At 30.8% G+C, this 26,576-nt stretch overlaps 1 protein-coding gene across 1 annotated transcript in view; it reads left to right on the forward strand.

The window, feature by feature from the left end:
• Positions 1-26,576, forward strand: part of LOC143051587 (centrosomal protein of 78 kDa-like) — a 66,007-nt gene that overhangs the window by 31,682 nt on the left and 7,749 nt on the right. Inside the window, exons 7-11 of the mRNA XM_076224470.1 lie at positions 12,612-12,786; positions 15,413-15,526; positions 21,777-21,841; positions 23,784-23,897; positions 25,028-25,170. Coding sequence (XP_076080585.1) covers positions 12,612-12,786; positions 15,413-15,526; positions 21,777-21,841; positions 23,784-23,897; positions 25,028-25,170 — 611 coding nt within the window. The remainder of the gene's footprint in view (positions 1-12,611; positions 12,787-15,412; positions 15,527-21,776; positions 21,842-23,783; positions 23,898-25,027; positions 25,171-26,576) is intronic.

Below are 26,576 nucleotides of genomic sequence, written 5' to 3' on the forward strand. Positions count from 1 at the left end.
AACACCAAAATGTGTAAAATGAGTAACAAGCATGACATTAACAAATAATTTTGATTCTTATAGTAATATTGAGAACAAAATTGGAAGCAAACAGGATACTTCCACAAGGCAGCTGTTTTTTATTTGATGAAACTTTAAAACCAGACCCCTCCCCCTGGACCCCTCACTGAATATGTCTATTTTGATCAAAGGTGTTGTTTAATTTGCATGGGAACAAGGCTTTTTAACAAGCTAAAGCAGAGAATGCTTGTTATATAAAGTCAGACTATACATATAATCGCTTTTTGTTTTTTAATTTTGAGGATGTAAATTGACTATTTTACTGTTTCAAATTCATCAAAAATAACAAAACTAGATTTAAAGGTAGATAGTTGAGCACTAAAACAACATTTTCATTTAAGTTTTATCCTCTCTAATTTAGCAAGACAACATCACAAAAATATTATTTCATGCATATTTACTCTTTACATGAAATTATAACCATTGATAAGATAAACACAAAAGAAATTCTTAGGAAAAGGTTGGGTTCTAGAAATCACATAATTAAATCTTTGCAAAATTAAATACAGTAGTTTAACTGTCCCTAATCTCCTTAAATTCTGTAAATGGGATTATTTTCTTCCATTTACCTCTGACATTAATTGAAAAGTCAGCAAATTGTAAAACCCTTTGATGTATTTTGTATTTTTCCAAAGCTGGCAAATCATTCTGTAACTTGTTTGCCCAGCATAGAAGAGCCTCTTTTGTAAAAAAGCTTTTTTGATTAGTTTATTTCAGCGGTTCGCTTCGTCAACATAATTCAAGTCAATAAAGATTGATAAATATAATTCAAAGTTAATTGAAATGAACTCAGCAGAAAGACAAATATTGGCTGGCGACTTAATCAAAACCTTATTAACTCTTATTCTACATATGGATGCTGTTTGTTCAGTTACAATGATGTGTTTATCTCTGTGTCTGTAAAGAATGATTTTGTAATTTTTTTATGATACTGTTGATGCATTTATTTTCGTAGATATCAATATTTTTTGTTGAGGAGAAATCATATTTTTGTGGATGTTGGATTTCGTAGTTTGGTCAAATTAAGTCATATTAGCGTATATATAAAGGCAACAGTAGTATACCGATGTTCAAAACTCATAAATTGATAGAAAAAAAAAACAAATCCAGGTCACAAACCAAAACCGAGGGAAACACATTAAAATAATAGAATTTGTTTTTCTTGATCATTTAAAATCATTGATGACCATTGGTATCCCATGAATAAAAATGAATATTAAGAACTGCATTTCGGTTTTCAAAACAAAGGAATCTAGAATAACCTTCTTCATGTATACTACAGCTAAAAGTTTTGAATGCCCAAAATTTGTAACTTTTTAGATCAGCCAAAATAGGGTAGATGGTGTTACAATTTTAATTTTATGACAAATGCATAATTAAAGAACTGAAAGTTGCTGACCAAAATAGTGTCATCTAATTCATTAAAATAGCCTTGCACTAGGGCAAATACAAACTCTTGTCCAAGAAAGAAAGATGAGGAAAAAATAAGCAAAATAACGGTTAATAGATTACTTCACAGAAAGTTGAGCAACACAATTATCTTCCAAGCTAATATTTGGTTAAGAGTAAGGTAGATTTCTGCTCTTGAATTGGGTTGGCCTAATTAAAAAAAAAAGTCTGTTGATCTACTTCCAGACTAAAAACACAAATATGAAGGTTTGTAAAATATTTAAACTTTTAAAGTGATATACATTGACTAAAAAGAGAAATCTTCTCAGTATGAACTGTGCTTAGCTAAAAATAGCCTGCTTTTTACAGGTTGTTACTAAATAACATAATGTGTGAAGCAACCATAACAATTTAGGGTTGAACTGTAGCCTGCAATTTACAAGAGAGGAACCCATGACAATTGCATCATGATGCAGTTATTCAATCCCTGAATGAAGCCTCATTATAATGCACAAAGTTGAATTTGGAAACTGGAAATGTGTACATTTAGTGTGAGGGTAGCCATAACAATTAAGAATAATACCATATCCCACAATTTACAAGAGAGGGGACCCTGTCTTGAACCCATGACAATTGCATCATGATGCAATTATTGGTCCCTAAATGAGGCCACATTATAATGCACTGAGTCGGATCTGGAAACAGGAAATGGAAATAGAGTTGGCTTCTTTGATCAGAATGCCATTCTACCTGGTTAAAACTTTTCTAAATAAAGCTACTTTTGATGTTGTATGTTAAATGCACTCAAACTCAATATTTTTACACATTATTTGTATTGCAAAGCTTAAATTAGATTGTAAAAGTATTGTTCACTTGTTAAGTAGAATTGCTTTTTTATGCTATATTGTTTTTTATAAGAATGCTTGATATATATGGTACATTGCAGTAATTGTAATTCCAGGAGGTATATTTTCTAATTTTATGCTTTTTAATTGGAATGGAAAGTTACCTTTTTAGAATTGACATAATTTAGAAGAAACCAAAGAACATAAGTGATTAAATGTATTCTTTGCTTACTTTGAAGAATGTTAAAATTTAAAAAGAGGCAGGTTTGCATGAAATCAATTGTTATATCTTTGAACTGCAATGTTCTATGAAAGAGATTTGCAGACTGAAAATGAATTAAGCAAGTAAGATTATCAAAGTCAACTCTTTCATAACTGTTAAGCCATGGCCATACTACTATGTCAGTTTTCAATTTATTGCTACACTGCTTAATAAATTTAAAACTAATTTAATTAGATAATGCCATGGATATTATTCTGTCAATTCCACAATTTATGGTTTGATATTATGTCATGTATGTGTGCAAATGCAGATGTCATGGGCTTAAATTTAAAATGTATAAATTGAAGGTGTTTTCTTCTGTTTGAAAATAGAATTGAAACATTTGCAGGCATTAATTTTTCATGTCATGGTCACAGATAATTGTATTATACACCATATTTAAGTGAAACATTTTAATTTAGAAAATTTATCAACTATCATGTAGAGACTGGCAAATAAACTTCACCTTGAAATTGTGTTTGCAAGGGGAAATGTCATGAGATTCAATTTAAAATGTATAGTTTGATGGCGTTTTCTTTGTTGATAAAATGGAATTGAAAGGTTGGCAGGCACCAAATTTTATTCTCACTGCAATAAATATATTCAACACACCACACCTGTGTAAGGAGACACAACTGTTAAATTAAGGCAACAGTAGTATACCGCTGTTTGAAAGTCATAAATTGATTGAGAAAAAACAAATCCGGGTTATAAACTAAAACTGAAGATTGTTGATGTCAAACAATTAAATTTTGAAAATTTATCAAATGTCAAGTTTTGCATTCCAAAAATGAATAAAAGATGGTGAAGTACTTTCTTATCATCATGAAAAAATCAACGATAAATGAAAATTCTCCTTGAAGACTTCAATAATCAAATAACATAATTTGAATTACAACAGTTGTAGAAACATTGATTTGATTACTATGTGTACGAAATTTGCTGTTTGTCGTGCACTGTCCCATGCGTAATAGAATTATAACAGTAGAGAGATGAATGAGAAGACTTCTGTATTTGGCTTCATTCGATTAGGGGATACATGACTTGTTGACAAAATTCTTGTAACTCGGTGAAATTGTTCCAGGATTGTCGTTGATTGTTATATGACATTATATCAAATTAAGTTAATTCTCCATCAGGGAAGTAAGACTGATTGTTCTTAGTACCTGCTGCATCTAATTTTTTTGAAGGAATTATTTTTATAATACTTTTGGAATAGAAAGAGAAGTTTTTTGACCATTTTTTGATTATTTTTTATATTGTAAAGCTTTATTTTAATTCAATAAATAATTAATTCAATAAATTGGTTGTGAATGTCTCTTTCTAATAGAATCATTTAAGCTTGAGTTGAAGGAAATATGGAATACATGACTAGGTGACAAAATTCTTGTAACTCTTGAAATTGTTCCAGGATTGTTGTTGATTGTTACATGACATTATATCAAATTAAGTTAATTCCTCCATCAGGGAAGTAAGACTGATTGTTCATAGTACCTGATGCATGTAATTTTTTTTACATTTTTTTTTTTATTTTGAAATAAAAAGAGGAATTTAAAAGTTTGAAGAGCATTTTTTTGCTTTTTTATTTTTATTTTGTAAAGGTTTATTTTAATTCAATAAATTGGTTGTGAATATCTTTTCCTAATAGAATCATTTAAGCTTGAGTTGATGAAGGAATATCTTGATACACTTTTACAGTCATTTAGTTTTATATGGTAGTTTGAAAGAGTTAAAATAATTCTTTTGACTGTATTTAAATTCTGTGGCAGCCATTTTCATTATATCTTGCTTGAAAACTAAAATAAAGGAATACAGTTATTTTTTATATGATCCATGTTAGACTATGTTGTGAAATGTAAAATGTGTACAATTTGAAAAAACAATAGGTTTTAATGTTCTTTTTGAGAGAGATGTGAGTTAAATATTAAAAATGACAGCTCAGAGAAATAGTTGAAATTTTATCATAGGAATTTAAAAATGGCTAACAAATTTTTTTAGAAAGTGTATTGGCATTTACATTGCAGATTTCCATCTACACTAGACAATTTCTGAATTTGGCATTTAAAAACATGTTTAATTACTTTAATTTAAAAAGGAAAATAGTTGTTTAAATGCAACCAGATAGATATCACATTAGTTAGAATTTATATTTGTAATTCTGATGGCATTACTTGTTAGTAGGATTTCCTGTAATCACTTTAATTTATCTTTTATTTTCTCTGTCATCAGCAATCATAACAACAATATAGAAATGAACACAATATCTCTGATTTTACAGTATCAAAGTTATCTATTTTTTTGAAACACTAATTTATAAGTCACCCTGGCATTGTTGTACAAATTATCAGTTTTGTTTAAAGGTTATTGTAGGACCCCTAATATTCAAAGCATACTAATTTGCAAAATTAAATTGGTCTAAAGTATAATGTCTTGAATGGATTAATTAAAACTTTATAGTTCATTTAATTGCCTGCATGAATCATTCCATTAAAAGTTAAATTGATGGGATAAAATCGGAATACATTCATAACCATTAAGTTTCTGTATAGATCTTCGAAAAGTTAATGAAATTGTTATGAGCGATTCAAATCCCCTGCTGACAATCATCATTTTTCTTCTCTGAAAATTAAAAATTTATTCCAAGTTGGTTTCTATTGTGTCACTTAAAAGATTCGTCTTTTTAGGGCATTCAGTAAAATACTTTAAAAAATTCATCTTTAAAGGGCATTGGGTAAAACACTTTAAAGATTCTATTTTAAAAGGTGTTCTGTGAAACACTTCAAAAATACCTTTTAAAAGGGCAATCTTTAAAGGACATTCTGTAAAACACCTAAAAAAGTAGTCTTTAAAGGCCATTTTGTTAAAAATCTAAAAAATATTGTCTTTGAAGGGCATTCTGTAAAACACTATAAAGATGCATTTTTAAAGGGCATTCTGTAAAACACCTAAAAATTTGGTCTTTAAAGGGCATTCTGAAAAACACTTCAAAGATTCTTCTTTAAAGGGCAGTCTGTAAAACACTTGACAGATTTTTCTTTAAAGGGCATTCTGTAAAACTCCTCAAAGATTTGTCTTTTAAGGGCATTCTGTAAAACACTTTAAAGATTCTTTTACAGGGCATTCTGTGAAACACTTTAAAGATTCGTCTTTAAAGGGAATTCTGTAAAACTCCTTCAAGATTCATTTTTAGAAGGCATTCTCTCAAAGTTTAAGAATTGAATCTTTCACAGTTATTCTTATTCACTATAAATGCATTAAATGTCTATAAAATTGTACTTAGAAATAGTTTTGGTTTTTCATAAATAAAATAGAATACCACCAGGCATAAATTTCCAAATTACGAACTACTGAATTTTAGAAATTTTTTAATCAGTTTAGAATTATCGTGCATGGAAAACTTTTGACAAAGTTTCCTTTGCTTCAATGAAAGGAAAGGATTTGTTAGGTAACCCTGCATGACCAGACCCAGTATTGGTTTTGTTTATATATAAAAATCAAATTATACTGAGTATAAATTGGATAACTCCCAGTCCCTAAGCGAAGTAAGATGGAATGTCCCTTCAGACAACAGCAAAATTCCCTTGTATTGAAATACAATACCATACATATTTCTTTAAAGGAAGAATTTAATCTATGTACAAAAAAAGTTTCAATAATCTAAGAATGAGTGGGGTTTAGATCAAAGTTGTAATTATATTCAAAAGAAATGAATTGTTTCCGGTGGAGACATAATTTGTTTCTTCGGATGAAAAATCAAATTTCATAGAAGTTAATTACTGGAAAATACTCAATAATACTACTTAATGAGGGATGAACAATTTCCCATGTTAAGATTTATGCTTTATCATAATACAAAATGTTTTGATAAAGAAATCAGTTCCTCTAAATAAGAATTTTATTTAATGATAATAGATACTTTTTATGAAACTAAAGATTCCTTCCTAGTGAATATTCTATTTGAACAATTCTTACAGAATTTTTTCTTCCTGACGGTCATTTTCAAAATTTACAACATGAAAATAATGACCTAGAGTTGGTGCTCTAAAATATGGTTGGTCATGTAATCATAAAAAGCCTTATTTTTTTGAAGCCCCATTCATGGGAATTATGTGTATCGGTCTTTGCATCGGTTCATCTGTCTGTCCTTTTGTCTCTCTGTCCCATTTCAGGTTCAAGTTTTTGGTTAAAACTTTTGGCCAAGGTAGTTTTTGATGAGTTGAAAATGATAGTGCTAGTGGGGCATTTGTGTACTATGTGGAGATTCTTGTTTTATGCCCCACCTACAATAATAGAGGGGCATTATGTTTTCTGGTCTGTGGGTTCATTTGTCCATCCAGTCGTTTTTCCGTTAGTTTGTCTGTCAGTCTCTCCCACTTCAGGTTAAAGTTTTTGGTCAAGGTATTTCTTGATGAATTTGAAGTCCAATCAACTTAAAACTTAGTACAGATGTTCCCTTTGATATGATCTTTCTACTTTTAATGCCGAATTAGAGTTTTGTTCTCAATTCTACACACCACTGATTATAGTAAAAGTGTGAGTGGGGCATATACTATGGACACATACTTGTTTTGTCTAAAGAATCTCTAGTTCATGGATTAATAACTAAGCAAGACTCATTAAAAACATTTTTATATTAGTTGATAATTTTATATTTGAATTGTGCTTCAAATCAGCCTTCTATCTGTTGGCTCTCAATGTTTTAACCTTTTGGATTGCTCTTTGAGCTTTGGGCATTTGTGGCAATGATTGATCCTGATGATGTTCATCCAAGAATTTCTTAAAACGCAATAGATTTTGTAATTGTGACTTCAATACAATAAATATTTGTGACCATCAAATAAAGATTTGATGCCCTCAAATCTTGTTATAAAATTCTGATATCTGAATTCTTTTGCAAAACATAGAAAGAACCCATTAATCATATATTTTGAATTATTAAAATCAAATTGGCACCCTTGCATGCATTTTGAAACCATCAGCCTCTGAATAAATTCCTAAAATGTGAAGTTTAATGCAAACAGAAGAACATGACAAACAGTATTGCATTAGAATTAAAGGTTCACTGTAATCATGGTAATTAAATTATAACTATGAGATATGAGAATCAATATGTCATGAATAAAAACTAAAGTTAATCAGGAATTATTATTTTTTAAATGCAATTTACTTCATATTAATATTTTTTGTAATATGCAATCTAAAACAAAAGGTTAGAATTAAACAATTTTTTTAAGGTTTGTATAAAAATATTTTCAAATAGATAATTCAAAGATATAATAAAAATAACAATTTGAAATTTTATATTAAATTCTTACCTTTAATTAACTATAAAATTTTGCATTGAATTTTTCTGTAGGGTTAATGTTTTTTTCCAATAAAATCCCAACTGATTCTATCAATGTTGACCATTGACGATTTTTTCCGTTAGTGGTGTCTTTAATTACAATGCTAGCTGTGTCGAAACTCCTCTGCTGTTATTAACAATAAAATCTCGTCAGGAAACCAGTAGAAACAAAGCGTGCCATGAGAGGCTGTACAGAATATGATCAATATAGGGCAAGATTGTTCCAGAGAAGCGATATAATAAAAGATTAGTGAAGGGTTAAATGTTGTTGATTAACGATTGACAGTGGCCAAGTGATTTATGAGTTTTCTGAATGGTACAAATCCTCACTTGTTGATGTCTGTATAATTAAGCTGTGTCAACAGAAAAAAGGAATCAAGGAGATGGATGGAAAAGTGTAGTTAATAAATTTCCAATCTGTTATTTATAAATCTATTTTCTGATTTGTAAGCCTTTGATATCTATCTTTTAAGATATAAATTTAGGCAACAGTAAAATATTTTTATTCAACATTTTTCAATATAAGTTTTAAACAGCTTTATAAAAAATGATGAACAAAAACTAAAACTGATGGATAAAAAGTCAGGAAATAAATTGGTTAAATATAATTGTATGAAAAGAAGAAATGTCTATATATTAAAGTATTGAAAAAAAGAAATAAGATTTATACTTAAAATAAATTGATATTCATTTAAAGAATTTTTTATAGGTTAAAAGAACTACAAATAATTAGAAATGAGAACAAATATCTGATTTGATACAGGATTATTATTAGATAAGCAATTGCAGATATATAAACAATATAAAAAAATATCCAAAAAAAAAGTAGGGGCAGATTGAATTAAACTAAAATACAAATTTAAAAAAAAATTAAAAAAATATTATTTGATTAATCAGGGATTGAAGAAAATGATTTTATGATATGAAGCAATAGTAGAGACAAGAAGCTGAGCTAAATTTGATCAATATACCTGTTATTACAGTAACTGCAATGATATGAGTAGATGATTGGCAGTGTTGGTGTGATTAATGAGATTTGAACAAGATTCCTATCCCATCTAACCATATTTGATCACTTGTGGATGTCCATTTTATTAGTCAATGTAAATAAAAAGGATAATGAATACTGATGATTGATACAGACAAGGCACAATATTTTAATCCTCCTCATCATTCATGAAATATTTGGGACCTAGGACATTTAGCAAACAATAGTCAATCTTTTGATGCATGAGTATTAATGAAATATTAGAATGATATAAAAAAAAAAATTAAATTGAAGTCATTTCTTTAAAAGACATTAGCGGATCCAGGGGGGGGAGTGGGGGTTCCGGGGTTGGAACCCCCCCTTTTTTTTGACTGATCAATGCATTTGAATGGGGACGTATAGTTGGACCCCCCCGCCCCCCTTTGTCCTGGGTTGGGACCCCCCCTTTTTTAAATGGCTGGATTCACCCCTGAAAGATAAGGCTTTAATAAAAAAAAAGTGTTAGTACATTAATTGATGGCCTTAAGTCCCCCAAAACAAAGGGAGTCATCACAAAATCATAATCAACAGTGAGGTCGTCAACATGTCTTTCAACCTGTAGTCTTTTACAGGTTTTTTGCCCCACCTAATGCCACCTGCTATTGTTAATCAGTCTGTCTCGCTTCTGGTTAAATTTTTTGGTCAAGGTAGTTTTTGATAAAGTTGAAGTCCAATCAACTTGAAACTTAGTACGCATGTTCCCTATCATATGATCTTTCTAATTTTAATGCCAAATTAGAGTTTTCATCCAAATTTTAGTCTGACTGAACATAGAAAATGATAGTGTGAGTGGGGCATCTGTGTACTATGGGTACATTCTTGTTTTTGATTAAAGGAATACATCTCCCAGGTGCAATGCTCTGATTTCTTGTTCTAATTTTAGCTATATTGAGTATATGTTTTATTTGGTTTTATCAGCTTTTCAATGTTTGTTTAATAAGGTTTTGATGTTTTAAATATTCTGGCCTTGAGTGTCCCTGAAGCGACATTGAATGTTGTAATGCACATCTATAGCAGTAATAGTAGTGTTGTTTATGCCATTTTAGTTAGAAAGTATTTCAGTGATAGAAACTGCCTATATAGCTAATGTTGATTTTGTGAAGTTATTTCCACATATCAACCTCAGGCAACCCACCCTTGCCAATATTAGGCAACCCACATCTGCCAATCTTAGGTAACCCACATCTGCCAATCTTAGGTAACCCACATCTGCCAATATTAGGTAACCCACATCTGCCAATATTAGGTAACTCACATCTGCCAATCTTAGGTAACCCACATCTGCCAATATTAGGTAACCCACATCTGCCAATATTAGGTAACCCACATCTGCCAATCTTAGGTAACCCACATCTGCCAATATTAGGTAACCCACATCTGCCAATCTTAGGTAACCCACATCTGCCAATATTAGGTAACCCACATCTGCCAATATTAAGTAACCCACATCTGCCAACTCACTCATGTCCACTAATATGGACATTATATATAGATATCATAATACTGTAGACTGTTAAAGTTTAATAAATGGAATCCACCCTAATATCTGCAGTGTACACAGCTACTTTTGCATAGGTACTATTTCTGTACTAGAAATCTGTGGTACTCGGAATCTACTTTTAATATTCACTACTATTTTGTTACTTTAAAATTATTGTAATATTTAGGTACCTGTATTTTACAGTACTTTATTTGTACTTGAAATTTATGCACTACAGATTTTTGGTTACTACCGTTACATTTTCAGCATTTTGAATGTTTTTCCATTTCAAATCTCTTAAAAGTTATAATTACCATGGAATATTCTATCACTGTTGGTATTATTTCTGTACCAAAATGTTTAGTACAAATCAAGTACTGTAAAATACAAGTACCTAAATATTACAAAAATTTGAAAGTAAAGAAATAGTACTAAATATTAAAAGTAAATTTCCAGTACTACATATTTTTAGTACAGAATAGTACCTATGAAAAAGTAGCTGTGTACTTCTGTTTTCTATGAGGTATGGGCATATAAATTGTAAATTGATTAATAAATCACAAGTTTGTTATTTTGACATTAATTATGATGTTTAAAAACAAAGTAATTAGGCTTCCAATAATTATTTTTTTTCTGTTGTGCTAAATCATGAAAACTATAGTTAAAAAGGACGATATTAACGGATCTCTAGCTAATTTATAGTAGTAATTTAGAGATGTGAATTGTCAATACATTGGCTTCTGGCAGGAGACATCTAATCAAGCAGACTACATGTTTATTTGTATCCTGTGAATTTGTTTTTACAGTATCCTCAAAAATCAGCTTGATTTGCCTAAAATGATGAGATTTGGTTTCTTCTTTTTTTGTAAACATTTTAGTTGAAAGAGTGTGTGTATTGTGGAATAAATTAAAAATCTAAGGTCTGAAAGGGCCACAGTCTACAAAATGTTTTCATGCATTAAACAGAAACTGTGAAAGACCTACATCAAAAGCACAATGGACTTGGGGGGCCAAGTTGTCTTCAGAAGTCAAACTACTGTATCACTAGCATAATAACACTGCATGGGGTTGTGAGTTCTAATCCCACATGTGGCTTATGTGATTGACTCTTATCTTAATTGACTAGGATTTGGTAGTTTTTCTACTGATGGTTAGAGGTGGTCTCCAGACACTCTGGCTTTATTCACCAATATAAACTGACAAATAGCTAAAAGTACAGAAAGTGACTTTCAATCAATCAATCAACATCAAAAGTGCAATATGATTTGCTATAGACAACCACTGACAAGTTAATTCAATTATATATTTATCAGCAATGAAGGGATATAATGTCTGCCCAAAGTCTAAAAAAAATTGTGAATACAGTTAACAGAAACTGTGAAAGACCAACATCAAAAGAACAATATAATTTGGCAAAGACTACCACTAAATGTTTATCCAATTACTGTGGAATCATTAATATTCGTTGGATACCAATTTTCGTGGATTTCGTGGGTACTGGGAAACAACGAATTTAAATGTTCAACGAAATGCATATTTCCTAAAGGAATGCATGTGAATTTTGTCAAAACCACGAATTTAAATATCCACGAATATGCAAGTTTCCCTCTGTCCACGAAAATTGGTATCCACGAAAATAAATGAATCCACAGTATGTATCAGCACCAACCAATGAAGGGCATAAAGAAGTCTGAAAGATACAATATTTTCTCAGACACATTAAGATTTTTATACTCTAAGGTGTAATCACCCTTTGCCAGATTAAGCATTTTTTACATATTAAGTTTTAAACTATTCTATAAATTTTGACTTCATATGTTCTTTGTGCACTGGGGCATTATGTTTTTTGGTCTGTGCGTCTGTCAATTCGTCAGTCTGTCCCACTTCAGGTTAAAGATTTTGGTCAAGATAGTTTTTAATGAAGTTGAAGTCCAATCAACTTGGAACTTAGTATACATGTTTCCTATGCTATGCTATTTCTTATTATAATGCCAAATTAGAGTTTGACTCAAATTTAACTGCCCAATGAACATAGAAAATAATAGTGTGAGTGGGGCATCTGTACTATGGACATTTTCTTGTTTAATAATAGGTTTTGAACTTTTTTTATCAATTTTGCCTGACAAGTGTATCCTGGTTTCTTCTGGGTTTTTTTTTTACACAAGATCATATTTGTTACCAAGAATCTTCTGTTACTTTTTTAGCACCAAGCAATGAAAAGACACAATGAAGCCTGGAGGGACAGTCTTAGATACAGAAGACCAGACCTGGACAGGATGTCAGGAATCAGACGCATAACAATAAATAATAATCCCATGCTAGGGGATCAGGGAGCAACATACCTGGCTGAGGCTCTAAAGGATGATCTCTGGCTAAAAGGTAATACATCTAATAAGGTCAGGATAGTATACTGTGAAAGTACTTTAATCTTCAGAGGTTCAAATTAGCGGTGGTCCGAGGTCTCGAGACCTTCCACTTTTGCAAGCAGACTTTCATTTTGGTTACTAGCTACGCCCGACGGACCTTCGATTTAAAAGAAAATAAAAATTTTACTATGCTGACTATTTTTATAAAATTTTCAAATAAACGATTTTAAAAATTTATTTTCATCTTTTAATATAATTCATGACAGCGATGTTCATTTTGTTCAACCGTTAGCTTTATACCCAAAATAGCCGACAAGTAATGTGTAAATCCGAGTAAAATCGTATCTGACTGACAAAAACAACATTGAAAAACAATGTATGCCGAAACTGGAAATGAAGACAATTATTATACCGGATCAGATTCCGGGGACGGACAAGGGTAATTCCGCGTTTGCCAATCAAATACAATAAAAATAATTCCAGGCAGGTGACAAAATACATCATAATAATATATTATAATATCTGAGGCTTTTAAAGATGATCTCTGGCTGAAAGGTAATACAGTGAAACCTGGCTAAACCTAATCCTCCATAAACCGAAAACCTGTATAAACCAAACACGTTCTTAAGCACCATCATATCAAATTGTATGCGTTGTAAACCTGATAAAACCGAACATCGGCCAAAACCGAACAAAATCTCAAGTCCCGAAGAGGTTCGGTTCAAACAGGTTTCACTGTACATCTAATAAGGAAAATTTTCAGGATAGTATACTGTGAAAGTACTTTAATTTGTTAGTATCAATTTTCGTGGTTTGAGCAATATATACATGTTCGTGGGTTTTTAAATTAGTGGATTTTAGTTTTCCTAAAAAAAATATTGAAAAATTAAAGCATTTAGGAACGAAGTTTACAAATAGTCTGGATTGAAGGAAACATTGACCCGTGTAAATCGTAGTGACAATACTAATTAACCCATGATAAAGTGATCAACAGATTAAAGACTATCAAAGGTATTAATTAGGCCATAAACATGTCACCTAATGAAAACAGTTACATGAACAAATGCTATAAACATATCTTGAATTGTCAAATAATTCTTATCAAAATCAAACTCAGCATGAAATTATTATTACCCATATGTACGAGAACTATGAGGATAAAATGAACACTTTATCATACTAGCATATCAAGACCAGATACCTGACTTTCATCGTTTATGAAAAATAAAAGATTAAATGTTGTATAGTTTAGGTTATTAAAGATTAAATGGGTATAATCCTGCATGCAGATGTACTTCTGTTTCTGCTATTAAAGTATTCTCAGATTTGGTGTTATTCAAAATATTCTCTAGATCATATCAGTAGTCAAACCTACCGATGGGGATCTTTCCATGTCTTGATTTGGACAATGGTTCTTTTATTTCGTTGGAAACTTAAATTCGTGGATAAAGTCATCCACGAAAACCACGAAAATTGGTACCCCACGAATTAAAGTACTTTCACAGTAATTAGTTATTAAAGGTACCAGGCTTATAATTTGATATGCCAGCCGTACATTTTGTCTACATAAAACTCATCAGTGACGCTCAGATCAAAATAGTTAGAAAGCAAATCAATAACAAAGTTAAAGAGCATTGAGAACCCAAAATTCCAAAAAGTTGTGCCAAATACAGCTAAGGTAATCTATGCCTAGTATAAGAAAATATTTGCTATTTCAAATAATTCATACTTTTGCAAACAGGAAATTTATAAAAATTACCATATAATTGATATTGATCATGTCAACTGAGCTGGTGATACCATCAGGGACATAAAGATGAGTAGATGTGGTATGATTACCAATGAGACAACAATCCCAAAAGACCAAAGGATAGTTATCAAAGGTACCAGGATTATAATTTAGTACGCCAGACACAAGTTTCATAAGACTCATCAGTGACGCTCATATCAAAATATTTATAAAGCCAAACAAGTACAAAGTTGAAGAGCATTAGGATCCAAAATTCCAAAAAGTTGTGCCAAATAATGCTAAGGTAATCTATGCCTGGGATAAGAAAATCCTTAGTTTTTCCAGAAATTCAATGTTTTGTAAACAGGAAATTTATAAAAATTACCATATAATTGATATTGATCATGTCAACTGAGATGGTGATACCATCAGGGACATAGAGATGAGTAGATGTGGTATGATTACCAATGAGATAACAATCCCAAAAGACCGAGGGATACTGTAAACCAACTTATTTTTGCGAGCGAATTATTTTTCGCGACTTTCGCGAGTAGAAAAATAATTCGAATATAAATCGTCGCGAATATGTACAACTTGGTTCTTTCCTTATAAAACTTCATCAAGTAAATCAGAAAATCGCGAAATTTAATAGCCGCGAAGTGGTCAAGAAAGGGTAAACGGGAAATAAAGTATCCGTGAAAATAAGTTGTTTACAGTAAACTGATGAGAACAATTACAGGTCTTATGCAATGAGCAAAACCCATACAATAAAGACCGATACAAAATGCCGGCACACAATTTGACAAATAATACAAAATAGAAAATCTAAAAGGGGTATAACATGAAATGTGTATGACTTGGTTTCATACTAGAGGAAATTAATCTTACTTCAAAATCATTACTTTTGTAGCATTAGACATGCAAGGATGTGGTATATCTACAACAGGGGCAAAGTCTTTGCTGGACGTATTGAAATACAACACAACGGTAGTTGTCTTAGATGTCAGACGGAATCCATTGATAGGTATTACATATTTCTTATTCTGTGGATTCATTTAAGGGAGCTACCATTTGATTTTTATGGGGGGGGGGGGGGGGGGGCTAGGATGATAAATTTTGTCCTGTATTTTTTTTTTAGCTGTAATCTCAGTCCTGCCTTTTTATTTTTCACTCTGTTCGGTCCTGCCTTTCTTTTTTTTTTAGTTTATCCTGACTTTTTTTTTACCTAAATTGTCGTCCTGACTTTTTTTTTTTGCAAGTGTCTCATCCTGCCTTTATTTTTTACTCAAAACTCCTGTCCTGCCTATTTTTTTCAAATTTCATCCTAGCCCCCCATAAAAATCAAATGGTTACTAAGCTCCCTAACTGTATGGAAATAATTTCGTTGAATGGGGATAAAGCTGAGCCAATTAAAGAGGAGCATAAAGGAGGGTATCTTTACAGAAGAACGCGAAATAAAATTGCCATTTCACGATGAACGATCTATTTACCGATTTCACAAAACACGGTGAATAACCTTTTTCACGAATGCACGTGAAATAAAAATGGCAAAACACATTGCACGAAAATAACCCTTTACCATCCTCATTAAGCAAAATACAAATTTCGTATGTGATAATTTACAGAATTTGTGAAAAACACTAAATCAAGTATCCTGTTAGTAAATATGTTCATCAAGAGGAGAGACGTTAAATAAGCATGTCAATGCAGGTTTTGCAGTTCACTTAACATGGAAATCTAATAGTAGAAGCATTACATATTCTTGTTTTGTTATTTATTGCTGCATAACAATGGAAATGATTTATCTGATTCACTTGGATAAGAATCGAAACACTTCAAATCATTTTATTCTTATTTATATACATTATATACATTTATCGTATATAATGGACATTTATCGTCTATAATGAAGTTTTGACATCTTATGATGTAACAATGATACAATCATAGACTGTTAAATGTAGTACAAAAATTTAAATACTCTAAATTATCTTATATAATGAAACTGTGACAGGTTAGGATAATCATAGCCTACAAAATGTAGTAGGAAAATGATAATACTCAAAAATCACTTAATTCTTGTAGCTATCTCCATCCCTGATATATTGCATATTGGGAGTTTATTAAATCTTGTTGCTGTGACAGAATGATGTATTGGTGTTCATTGTGGACCATCTCAAAACAACAGATTTTTTTGAAATGAATATTATTTTATGTGATAATTAATATGTTTGTCATCTTCTGTTTGTTTGAGTGTGTTGCATATTGAACCATTGTACATTGTATGTGTATTTTATTTATTCATTAGAAAGGATGGTCATCTATGCATGGTATATTCAGCTGGGGTAAAATAATACATTTTGAGACTACCACTTTAAGAAATTGAGACATTGTTTATGGGATAGGAGAGTCTTTGATTTTTGTCGAGCCTGCAACTTTTGTTGCAGAAAGCTCGACATAGGGATAGTGATCCGGCGGCGGCGGCGGCTACGGCGGCGGCGTTAGCTAACTTCTTAAAAGGTTTATATTTTAGAAGGTGAAAGTCCTGGATGCTTCATACTTTGTATATAGATGCCTCATGTTACGAAGTTTCCGTCAGTCACATGTCCAATGTCCTTGACCTCATTTTCATGGTTCAGTGACCACTTGAAAAAAAAGTTCAGAATTTTTGTAATGTTGAATTCTCTCTTATTATAAGTAATAGGATAACTATATTTGGTATGTGCGTACCTTGCAAGGTCCTCATGCCCGTCAGACAGTTTTCACTTGACCTCGACCTCATTTCATGGATCAGTGAACAAGGTTAAGTTTTGGTGGTCAAGTCCATATCTCAGATACTATAAGCAATAGGGCTAGTATATTTGGTGTATGGAAGGACTGGAAGGTGTACATGTCCAACTGGCAGGTGTCATCTGACCTTGACCTCATTTTCATGGTTCAGTGGTTATAGTTAAGTTTTTGTGTTTTGGTCTGTTTTTCTCATACTTTATGCAATAGGTCTACTATATTTGTTTTATGGAATGATTGTAAGGTGTGCATGTCTAGTGGACAGATGTCATGTGACCTTGACCTCATTTTCATGGTTCAGTGGTCAAAGTTAAGTTTTTAAGTTTTGGTCTTTTTATCTAATATTATATGCCAAAGGTCAGCTATATTTGGTGTATGGAAATATATTATGATCTATATGTCAGTCCCGCAGGTTTATTTGACCATGACCTCAATTGCACGGTTCATTGCACAGTGTTAAGTTTTTGTGTTTTGGTCTATTTTTCTTAAACTATAAGTAATAGGTCAACTATATTTGTTGTATGGAAGCTTTGTTAGCTGTACATGTCTGTCTGGCATGGTTCATCTGACCTTGACCTCATTTTCATGGTTCATTGGTCTTTGTTTAGCTATCTTGGTTAATGTTAAGTTTATGTGACAGTTGTAATAAAGCTTTATACTTAGGACTTTCAACATAATATCAATGATTAGTAAAGAAGGCGAGACATTTCAGTGTGTGCACTCTTGTCATATTATTTTCCACTGTTGTTCTCTTTCTGAATAATGAAATGAAATCTAATAAAAGTGAAGTTTTGTACAAGTTTTCGTCATTACTAGATAATATGATTTTTTTTTTATTGGATGTGTTCTTTTTCTTGTTGGTTTTTGTTGAGCCTGCAACTTTTGTTGCAGAAAGCTCGACATAGGGATAGTGATCCGGCGGCGGCGGCGGTGTTTGCTAACTTCTTAAAAGCTTTATATTTTAGAAGGTGGAAGACCTGGATGCTTCATACTTTGTATATAGATGCCTCATGTTACGAAGTTTCCGTCAGTCACATGTCCAATGTCCTTGACCTCATTTTCATGGTTCAGTGACCACTTGAAAAAAAGTTCAGATTTTTTGTAATGTTGAATTCTCTCTTATTATAAGTAATAGGATAACTATATTTAATATGTGCGTACCTTGAAAGGTCCTCATGTCTGTCAGACAGTTTTCACTTGACCTCGACCTCATTTCATGGATCAGTGAACAAGGTTAAGTTTTGGTGGTCAAGTCCATATCTCAGATACTACAAGCAATAGGGCTAGTATATTCGGTGTATGGAAAGACTGTAAGGTGTACATGTCCAACTGGCAGGTGTCATCTGACCTTGACCTCATTTTCATGGTTCAGTGGTTATAGTTAAAATTTTGTGTTTTGGTCTGTTTTTCTCATACTATATGCAATAGGTCTACTATATTTGTTGTATGGAATGATTGTAAGGTGTACCTATCTAGCGGGCAGATGTCATGTGACCTTGACCTCATTTTCATGGTTCAGTGGTCAAAGTTAAGTTTTTGAGTTTTGGTCTTTTTATCTAATACTATATGCCATAGGCCATCTATATTTGGTGTATGGAAATATTTTATGATCTTTATGTCAGTCGCGCAGGTTTTATTTGACCGTGACCTCATTTTCACGGTTCATTGCACAGTGTTAAGTTTTTGTGTTTTGGTCTATTTTTCTTAAACTATAAGTAATAGGTCAACTATATATGTTGTATAGAAGCATTGTTAGCTGTACATGTCTGCCTGGCATGGTTCATCTGACCTTGACCTCATTTTCAAGGTTCATTGGTCTTTGTTTAGTTATCTTGGTTAATGTTAAGTTTATGTGACAGTTGTATTAAAGCTTAGCTTTATACTTAGGACTATCAACATAATATCAATGATTAGTATAGAAGGCGAGACATTTCAGAGTGTGCACTCTTGTGTTGATATAGGTTAACCACAAATTTATGTAAAATTGATAATGGAGATGGGGAATGTTTCAAAGAGACAACAACCTGACCAAAGATCAGATAACAGCCAAAGACCACCATTGGGTCTTCAATACATAGAGAAAATCCTGAACCCATAGGCATGCTTCAGCTGACCCTAATGTGAACAATGCCATTAGGTCAATTTAAAACTTTTTCTTCTGTATATAGGTGATTTGGTGTATATTAGATTGCTCGCTAAAAGTTCTTTAAATAATCATGATTATATCAGAGAATTGTATCCAAAAATCAAGCGCTCAGACATTAAACATTTTCATTTCAAAACTACAATAGTTTATATATCTTGCCTTCAAAATACCACAGTCATATAGAATTTTTATAAGCCCTTGATTTTTAAAGCTTTTTATTAGAAAACCCATTACAGTGGTATAGAACTTCACAAGAGTTGTAATTTCCCTCAATTTCTACAATTTCTCAGCTTGAATTGGAGACTTGAAATCCAATCAGAGTATTAAGCATTCGCTAGAAGACATTTATTTTAAATATTTTGACATGGCTATTAAATTGTTTCTCTGATTTCAAATGAAATGAAAACATGCTGATAGGTTTAGTGTCTGATATTTTTACAACTAGTCACAATTGAGCATCAAAACTAAAAAAAAAAAAAAATACTCAAGGGCATAGATCTTATTAAGGACAATGACTTTAAGAAAATTATTTGTAGAGCTATAATCCATTCTGCTCTGATCTCTAAAGTCATCAATAAATTTCAGATTTTTGCTAAAATATCTCATGTGCAACTTAAGGTGGTACCTAACACTACAGGGAGATAACTCTGTAAAATCAGCTAAACGTTTTAATTACTTTGTGTTGTTAAAGGGATATTAAGCTTCGCAATGATCAAAATGAGTGTTTGTCAAACTGCTATATAACCAGTGTAATTTTTCTGATAAAATGGTTGGTTCAAATTTTTTGAAATTTTTATATTTTTGTCAAAGGGTCAAAGTAAATACTTTGTCAAAATTTTAAGAAAATTAAATGAGCCAAATTAATTTTAGTTAAAGTGTTGGGTACCACCTTAAGGAACATAGCTGTTCTCAAAAGTCATCAATTATTTTCATATTTTTGCATGAGGTGGAAATTTTCTTATGTGGAACTAGATAAAATAAAAAATCTAGATAATATCAACAATGTGTTAAAATAGTGATTCATCAATGCTTTTGAAGTAATATTGTGAGATAAAAGTATAATTGTCAATGTTACTTGAAACAAGGATTTGCTTGGAAGCATAACAGTTTGAAAGTCAATGTGAACTTGGTGTATAATACTTCTCCCATTTCAATTATATTAAAGAGCATGATATTTGACAGTCATTGATTGCTCTGTGTTGACAAAATTTCCGTGCACATAATCTTGTATAGAATATAGTTTTGTTGAGAAAAGATTTGATTTTTTTTAAAAGCACATTAAAAATAAACAAGACTTTTAAATCAGTACACTATAAATTTCACGTAATAGGCACACAACGTATGAAAATAGAATTTATAGTTTTGATATCTCATAACAGATGAGTCTGAGGTCTTTCTCTGAACAAAAAGTTTGTCTTTCTGATCTATTAGACATCCTACCTATTTCCTATTTTCAAATATTGAAAATGAAGACTTTATTTTGATGTTATTATAATTGTGAAAATTGCAGTTTCATTTCCATATTTGAATGCATTATTTCCTGAAATTGGAATAATTTGTCTCACATTCATTAATCACAATCAAAATAATAAATGCACACAATACCAAGTATTAAGAATGTTTGCTGCTCATATTTTTGTTTTTTATAAAAAATTCAGGATCCCATGTTATTCCATTATAAAGATTTTCCCACTAGCCACACTTTTCTCTTCATTATTTTAATACATATAGCTTCAAAAGCCATTTTTGAAAATCCTATAAAATTCTTTTTATTTATTTTTTACAGTATTGCAGAGAAAATTGGTGCCAATATTAAATGTATGAAAAATCTAGAGAGAACTATCATTTCCCCCGAACTTTTCAATGGCTCTTATCTTAAAAATAATGAGAGATCTATTTTTTTTCTGCTTTTTTAGCATGTTTGGTTTAGTTGTTTATGTCCTTTCAATTTATATCCATCTTTTTAAAAGGTTTGTTATTTTGAAAAAGAGCAGAAAACATCGGTAAAGTAGTTTTAATTACCAATAGGGGTATGATAAGCCAGACAATGTGTACAACTTGTTTGTTCATTTTTAAGTCAATTGCTAAAAGTACATCTGAAAACTCATCTATATTAAAATATCAAGTGGTATTTTTATACTTAGTGTATCTATCTTTTATCGGCACTATGTTTTGTCATCAGTTTCAAATATGGGAGAATAGTAGAATGTCTTAATTTTGCAAAGTATTCCTTTACTTTTTTTGACATCTATCTGAGTTTTAAAATTGAAGCCCAGATTATGAATTTCAATTTAAAATGATATTGAATATAATGAACTAAATTTTTATTTTGAAATTTCAGACAGAGAAGTTGTGCATGCCATCATGGAACAATTAATGATCAACAGTAATGGTCAAGATACTGAGGTTAGATATTTAAACTTATCTCCCTTTTCTTAATTGTCTGAGTTATTTTCCTTTCCTGAGTTATCCCATGATCTTAATATTCAAGTTAATTCCCTTTTCTGAGTTGTCCCCTTTTTCTTAATTAATTAAGTTATCTCCCTTGTCTTATTTATCTCCCATTATCTGAGTTATCCCAGTTATCTTAATTATCTGAGTTATCTCCCCTTATTTTAATATCTGAGTTATTTCCCTTATCTAAGTTTTCCCCATTATCCTAATTATCTTAGTTATCTCTTTTATCTTAGTTACTTCCCTAAGCTGAATTATCTGAGTTATTACCCTAAGTTGAGTTATCTCCCTTTATCTTAATTATCTGAGTTATCCCCATTACCTTAATTATCTTCCATTATCTTAAATATCTGAGTTATCTCCCATTATTTTAATTATCTGAGTTATCTCCCCTTGTCTTAATTATCTGAGTTATCTCCCTTGTCTTATTTTTCTGAATAATTTCCCTTACCTGAGTTATCTTCCATTATTTTAATTATCTGAGTTATTTCCCTTGTCTTTATTATGAGTTATTTCCGTTATCTGACTTATCTGCATTATCTCAGTTATTTCCCTTGTCTTAATTATCTGAGCTATTTCCCTTATTTGACTTATCTACATTATCTTAATTATCTCCCTTGTCTTAATTATCTGAGTTGTTTCCGTTATCTGAGTTATCCCTCATTATCTTAATTATCTAAGTTACCTCCCTTGTCTTAATTATCTGTGTTATTTCCCTTATCTGACTTATCTACATTATCTTAATTATCTCCCTTGTCTTAATTATCTGAGTTGTTTCCGTTATCTGAGTTATCCCTCATTATCTTAATTAATTGAGTTATCTCCCTTATCTTTATTAACTGAGTTATTTCCCTGGTCTGACATCCCCATTATCTGAGTTATCCACCACTATTTAAATTATCCGAGTGATTTCCCTTATCATTATCTTATTTATCTGAGTTATCTCCCTCGTCTTAATCATCTGAGTTTGTTCCTTTACCTGAGTTATCCCCCATTATCTGAATTATCTGAGTTATTTCCCTTATCAGAGTTATCTCCCTTGGTGTGGTTAAGATTCTAATAATGAATCAGACGAAACATATTGTAAAACAGTTGGAATAGATATTTGATTCAACAAAGTAATAATATTCTAAGAATATTTTTGCCAACATATGTGAAATGTATCTGATGGATTAAGTCTGTACTAATATCTCAAATTGAGCAGGCAAATTTGTAATTATCCTAGTGTCTGACTTGAATATATATTTATTTGCCTTCAGCTTCAGAAAAAAATATGAGATGCTTCAAGACCTTATACGCTACCAAAGTTGTTGACAATAATATTACAGACTGCAAAGGTCATTAATTACTTAAATATAAGACTCACCAAGTTTATATTATAAATGACATTGAATTATGAATAGTAAAGTTACAAGATATGTGACTATAGATTCATTAATTTTTATGGTCATATGGAAACCACAAATTTAAATACTTGACCATTTTTATTTATTTGGTTGAAACAAATTATGAAACTAAGAAATTAGGTCCTGTCAAAAAGTTCCTTCTGCCTCAAACCATGAAAATACAGACTTTAAAACCACAATTTATTGTATTGCAGCATATACAATGGTAAATATTTCATATTTAAATTTTGAACCAATCATTATTATCAGTAGGTTGTTTCAAATTAGTCAGGAATTCAGAGTATAATCTGGAAATTTCACTACCAATGAAAAACAAGGACATGTTAGATTTGGTCATGCTTTGCAATTACCAAACTTCAGAGTTTTGTATATTTATATGCTTTGAAGACCACAATGTCTGTAAAACTGAATTTGAACAACACTGAAAAATATTTGTGCAGCAAATCAGACAATTTATCACAATGAATTGTATATCTTGTTTATTCCAGTATAAATGGTTAAAAGCAGAAGAGCCTTTAGACCCTTCAAGGTCTAAATTATCAGCAAAGAAAAGGAGGACAAAGACATTAAATTCAAGTTTTGGTAGAAAAACCACAATAAAGGTAAAAATGATGAACTGGTAGAGTGTAATGGTATATATATATATATATATATATATACTGTAAATCAATTATTTTTCCAGAAAAAGGAGTAGGTCCTGTAAGGACCGATTTTGGCCTCAAATTTCAGGTTCATCTGGCGAAAGATTTTGGACACTTTTTAAACATTTAAGTGTCTATTTCAGTTGATTCAATTAATTAATGTGAAAGATTTTAACTGATTTACTCATTAAAAATGCTCCGTTTGAAGCTTAAATATGAAAAACCTATCAAATATGCCAAAAAATGTCACTTTTCAGATGGTTTTTGTCAAAAATGAAAGTGGCTGCATCCGTTGAAATATAACATAAATACTAATCCTGGTATATATGTTTTACATTGATCTTTCCCTATTTTAAAACATCAAGTAAATTTGAAAATAGTGAAATTAAATCGCCAAGAACTTGGTTAGAAAGGGTTAAGCATGAATTTAAGTATGCACAAAAAACAATCTAGTTTACAGTATTATTTAAGATGTGTAGTTAAAAAAAGAAGCCAACAAAATTAGGATGTCAATATTCAATTATAGTTTGATTGAAAAATTACATTTTAGAGGATAAAACGAGTGAGGTCTTGAAATATGATATATGAGAACCAATAATAACCTCAAAATGAAGGATTGAGATATTAAGTTGGTAATTAAAAAGTAATTGTATTGATAGGAATAGAAGAAGATTTAAGGTATATGTCAATGTGACAACAACCCAACAACTAAAATTACCAAATGACATTATGAGGGCAACGATTAGCATTCAACAATACATATGTGTCTTTTAATTCTATAAAAATTTGAACAAAAAATAAAAGAAGCAATAAAAAATCTGCAATTATCTATACGAAAAAATATATTTTATATATCCATTGAGAACAGCGTCTAGCGACAAATTAGACTTAGAAAAAAAGTAATTGTAAATAACAAAAAAGAAGAAAAAAGCTGAATATATCTTTGAATAGAGACTAAAAAATGTTAAAAGCATGAAATTCTGGTATCTTTTACTCAATTCAGGTTTCTTTTTAAAATTTACAAGGTTGACAAACAAATCAGCTGTAAGAATAATGATGAAAAAATTAACATACAATTATTTAATTTTCAGGTTTCAGCAAATACGAGTAGACGGAGAACGAAGTCTACAGGCAATGTGAACGTAGCAAGAAAAATGAATCCCATCAGCTCAGAGGAAATTAAGTCTGGTCCTGGACGTCCTTGGAGAACAGCTGCAAGGGCCAACAGATTTAGGTAAGTTGGTGATAAAAGATCAGGTGCTTGGTTTATTTAACACTCAGTAAACCAAATAATATTCGCAAGATATTTATTCATGCTACTTACATTAATAAAAAATGTGAATACTTAATGTCCAAAGTCATCTATTTTGGGATCAACAGTTAATAATATATTCAAGAAGACAAGAACTTTGTTTTGTAAACTAAAAAAAAATAATTTTAAAAGATAAAAGTTTAATAAAAAAAAATAAAAATCTAGAAAACCAAATAATTTGAAAAACACATTTATAAACATTGAGTTCATAAGTGCCTCTGTTAAAAATAATTCCAGCTAAACACATCAAATTTTTCTGGCCATTTCTTGCCATCATAATTATGTTTCTCATTAAATTGTCAGATCTTCAACTGTTATTTTTGTGAAACTATTAACAGAGGTTTTAAGGTAGATTCATGGTATACCGCCATCTTGGATTGTACAAACACAGAAAAAAACCTGTCTAGTTATTTGCCCAAATCAGCAAATTTGGATACAGATTTGCAATGCATTGGTTAGACTGTTTATTTATTATAAAGAAAACTTAGTGATTTATTGAATAATACAAAATATTTAAACAAATATCAAATTTTTTGCTTTTAGAATAATATAAGATAACTCTTTTAGTAAAAAATTTACACTGGACTGATAGCAAATTTTTTAATTTTTACTTGTAGCAAAAAAACAACTTCGGTGACACCCTTTTTTCTTTTTATTTTCTTGAAACATATTACAAAACCTATCTTTTCACAATTTATTTCAAAATTCTATCTCATAGATTTTTTTTATGCGCACAAATGTGTTTTTCCATGAACAATCTAACCAAATTTTCAACGACTCATAGCTTGAAAAATAGAACGGTGACCCATACTTTATTTTTTATTTTTGAAAAGAGCATAGTAAAATCTTCATTTTGGCTAAGTATAAGAAAATTCTGTCTCAAAAAATATATACTTATGATCTACCTTAATCAACCTTCACTTTATTATTGCAGTTAATTATTGATTACAGTGAATTCATTATTCATGGATTGACTATTGAGGAAAGACTATTTTCATGATTATTTGATTTCATGTTTTGACAAAGTCTGTGTACAAGTCTTTAAAAACATTTGAATATGGTTGAACATTTAAATTCCCTTTTCACCTTTATCCTAAAAATTCCATGAAAATTGATATCCCTCAATTAACAATAAACCCACAGTAGATAAGGATGATCTAAGGTAAAATTAAATAAATCAAGAATTCAAAATTGATACTTTAAGCTGGAAGAGTATTGGAAAAGGATCAAACTAAGCTAAAAATATTGATAGGTCATGGAGCTCCTTTTTGAGATATTTGATTTATAAAATATGGCAGGAAAAGGCTGACTTGGACTTTTACCTTAAT

The sequence above is a fragment of the Mytilus galloprovincialis genome, chromosome 11 (genome assembly GCF_965363235.1).
Source record: "Mytilus galloprovincialis chromosome 11, xbMytGall1.hap1.1, whole genome shotgun sequence".
Lineage (NCBI taxonomy): Eukaryota > Metazoa > Mollusca > Bivalvia > Mytilida > Mytilidae > Mytilus > Mytilus galloprovincialis.